Source organism: Phaseolus vulgaris, chromosome 2 (genome assembly GCF_000499845.2).
Source record: "Phaseolus vulgaris cultivar G19833 chromosome 2, P. vulgaris v2.0, whole genome shotgun sequence".
Taxonomy (NCBI): Eukaryota; Viridiplantae; Streptophyta; class Magnoliopsida; order Fabales; family Fabaceae; genus Phaseolus; species Phaseolus vulgaris.
Window position 1 is genome coordinate 3127290 of NC_023758.2, and position 2995 is coordinate 3130284.

A 2995-nucleotide genomic window follows, 5' to 3' on the forward strand; every position below is an offset into this window, starting at 1 on the left:
AAAAAGACTTAGCAGCAGCTATGATGTTAGGTTCTATGATGAAAAGCTCTCAGTTCCAGCTACTGCAACATAACTTCATTGGATGATTAGATTCAATGCGGTATTCCAAGAAGATAGAGATTATCTCACTGTATACACTGACCACTGCTACGCAAAAGAAACACTACTTTATTAACTAAGGGAAAACAAAAAGGTTATAAGAGCTAACAAGTGTGATGCTGGTTTTCTTTTACCAAATTATTTCAGTTCATTTACCAATAAGCGCGATACTGGTTTAAAAATTTATATATGAATTAAGAACTGAACATTAATATACTTCACCAATGATTCATAATGCATTTTCTAAATGTGATTTTCAGAATGCTTTTGTCAGACATCATTAAAAAAAGAAGGAAACAATCTAATGTGTAACAATTAAACGAGGGTCTGCCATGTCTTAAAAAGTTAATAAGTAATTTTTTATTTATTAAAAAACATGTTGAATATGCTTAAAACTTGGTGAGATGAGAGTGTAGTAATAATGATTTTTAGTTAAAAAATCATAGATTTCTTCTTAAAAGACATTCGGATTTGCTGTTCTGAACCGCAGTGTCCGGTTCAGAGAGAACCGTGATCCAACGTTGACACAATGGACCGTGGGATTTGGTTCAAACGAATTAAATGCACCCATGTCCCACTCGCGTTCGCACATCACTGTTTCTATGTATGTCTGTGTAGAAATCAGAAAATCGAAAACAACAAGTTTAAAATTTCAGATTCTGCTTAAGCATAAAGAAACAGTTTGTTCAAAGGAGGTAATGGTCACGAGTCATGAGATGCACCTGCGAAAGTTCGAGTTATAATATAACTTGTTTCCAATTAATTGATTCAAAACGGTCCATAAACGTGATGGTCAACAACAACTATATATATGTATAAACTAAGAGGGGAAGTGAGACAACAAAAAAGTAGGTTTATATGTAACTGAGAGAAAGTTAAAGAAATAAATCCAAAGAAAAAGCAAACTAAGAATATAGAATTATCCCATTCTCACACCATCTTATGCAAGGGCGAGAAAAGGAAGCAAACAAAACGGAAAAGGTGAAAAGAAACATAATATCCACGATTCGAGACCATCATAACCATCGCAATCAAAAACATCATCGTAAAACGTTGACGTATAACTGCCTGTGTGCTCGGTTGGTCTTGACCGTAGTCCAGGTAACCACGCTAGCTAGCTACCTCCTTCTGTAATATCCTGTGTCATCATTGTTATTATTATTATTATATTATCATTATAATTATAATATGCTGTTTATTTTTTCTTTTCAACGTTCATCTTGTGAAGTCGTGAACGAGGCTCGTTCTGTCTGTGACGTTGAGTCTCCACGAGAGAAACGGAATGCCGTTATCGGCGTCTCGATTCTCGTCGTCCGCGAAACGGAACTCGCTCGCCATCCCCGGCGAGAAACACTGCATCTTCTGACTCTGCGGGTGCGTGTACCACGAGTTGTTGTACACCTGCGCCGATTCCATCAAGCCGCCAGAAGCCGGCGGCGGCGCAGCCGCCGCACTCGCCCTTCTCTCCTCCTTCTTGAATCTAATCCCACATGCATTGCACAGTGACTGCAATGCAATTCACACACAAAGTCACAAAACCACTCTTCAGTATCGGAGAAACAAAATGAAAATATTGATTAAACTAAAAGATATGCAAAAAGCTGTTTTTTTTTATATGTTTATAATGAATTGAATCTTCTCACGAATAAAATAAGTGCGACTATTTACCTTGGGGCCTCGGGGGCCATTTCTCCAAAGGGGAGTTGAGGTGGTGTCACAATTGGCGCAGCGGCGAGCGAGGAGAGGGTCGGTGTTTGAGGTGGTATTGGAGGTTCGGGAGGATTTGGTTTGGGATTGAGGGCTGTGTTTGGATTGTAGTAAGTCCCAGCAGAAGTTAGAAACCGAGCGACGTTCGTGGCGGGTACGTTTTTCCTCGTCTTCGGAGAAACGGGTGGATGGAGTCCCGAGGGAGAGAGTGCAGTCAACGGAAGAGGAAGAGGATGAGGGGGTGAAGGAATAATCATAGATGTCGGAATCTTGGTAGGGTGGCTTGTGGTTGGGCAGTGAGAAGAGCATGGAGAAGGAGGTGGTTTGGCTGTGGAACATGCCGCATGTACAGTGTCCCATGACGTGCCCCTGGGAGCCACTGCAACAGCGATGCATCCTTGGTGTAATGGTGTCGATGGAATTGGAAAAGGAAAGGAGTTGAATGGTAGGGAGTGAGGGGGAGAAATGAGAAGCGGGTGTTGTCTGGTAGGTTTGTGAGGTTATAAGATATGTAAATAGCAGTCAGCAGGTGCAGTCGACGTTGTCCTTAATATAGGAAATGGAGGGATATATGATATGTAAAGTTGGGTTGGGGTTTGAGTTTGATGAGAGAGAAGTTAAAGGATATAATAATTGTTAATTGTAAAGAGGTGAGCAGAGAGAGGGGCCCAAGAGAGAGAGGTAGAAGAAGGAAGTGTGGCAGTGTGTGTGAGGTGATGCAATAATTGGGGTGGAGTAGTTTGGATTTATAGGATAGCATAGCATAGCGTAGAATAGCAGTGTAGGAATGGGGTGAGGTGGAATGGAAGGAGAGAAAGAGAGAAAGAGAGAGAGAGACGGTGAGAGTGTTGTTTAGTTTTGGTCATTGGGTAATGGGTAGTCAAAAGAGCCCACGTGACAAGCGGGAACAGTCTTCCATGGATCTGCCTTTTCCGATCACGAGGTTTTAGTGTCTCAAACCCAATATCCGTATCTCTGCCTCTCTGCCTCTGCCACTGCCACCCTCCCAAGGAAAATGGAATACTTTCCAACCCCATTATTCTCACGCTCCTTTCCCTCTCCTCCTCAACCACGCTCTAATCCCAATATTACTATTACTAACCCATCACACATAATCCATAAACCCTTCTCACCACGCTGCTTAATGGCTAAGCTATCTCCATTAATATATTTTTTTTTCAATATGGGA

At 41.6% G+C, this 2995-nt stretch overlaps 1 protein-coding gene across 1 annotated transcript; it reads right to left on the reverse strand.

Annotated features, from left to right (window-relative positions):
* Positions 1–932: 932 nt before the first annotated feature.
* On the reverse strand, positions 933–2526 carry LOC137810229 (GATA transcription factor 18-like). Its single transcript, XM_068611384.1, has 2 exons — positions 1768–2526; positions 933–1605 (listed from the first exon to the last, which is right to left on the reverse strand). Exons 1-2 carry the CDS (start codon positions 2200–2202, stop codon positions 1315–1317), a joined length of 726 nt encoding a protein of 241 aa, XP_068467485.1. The 5' UTR covers positions 2203–2526; the 3' UTR covers positions 933–1314.
* Positions 2527–2995: the final 469 nt, after the last annotated feature.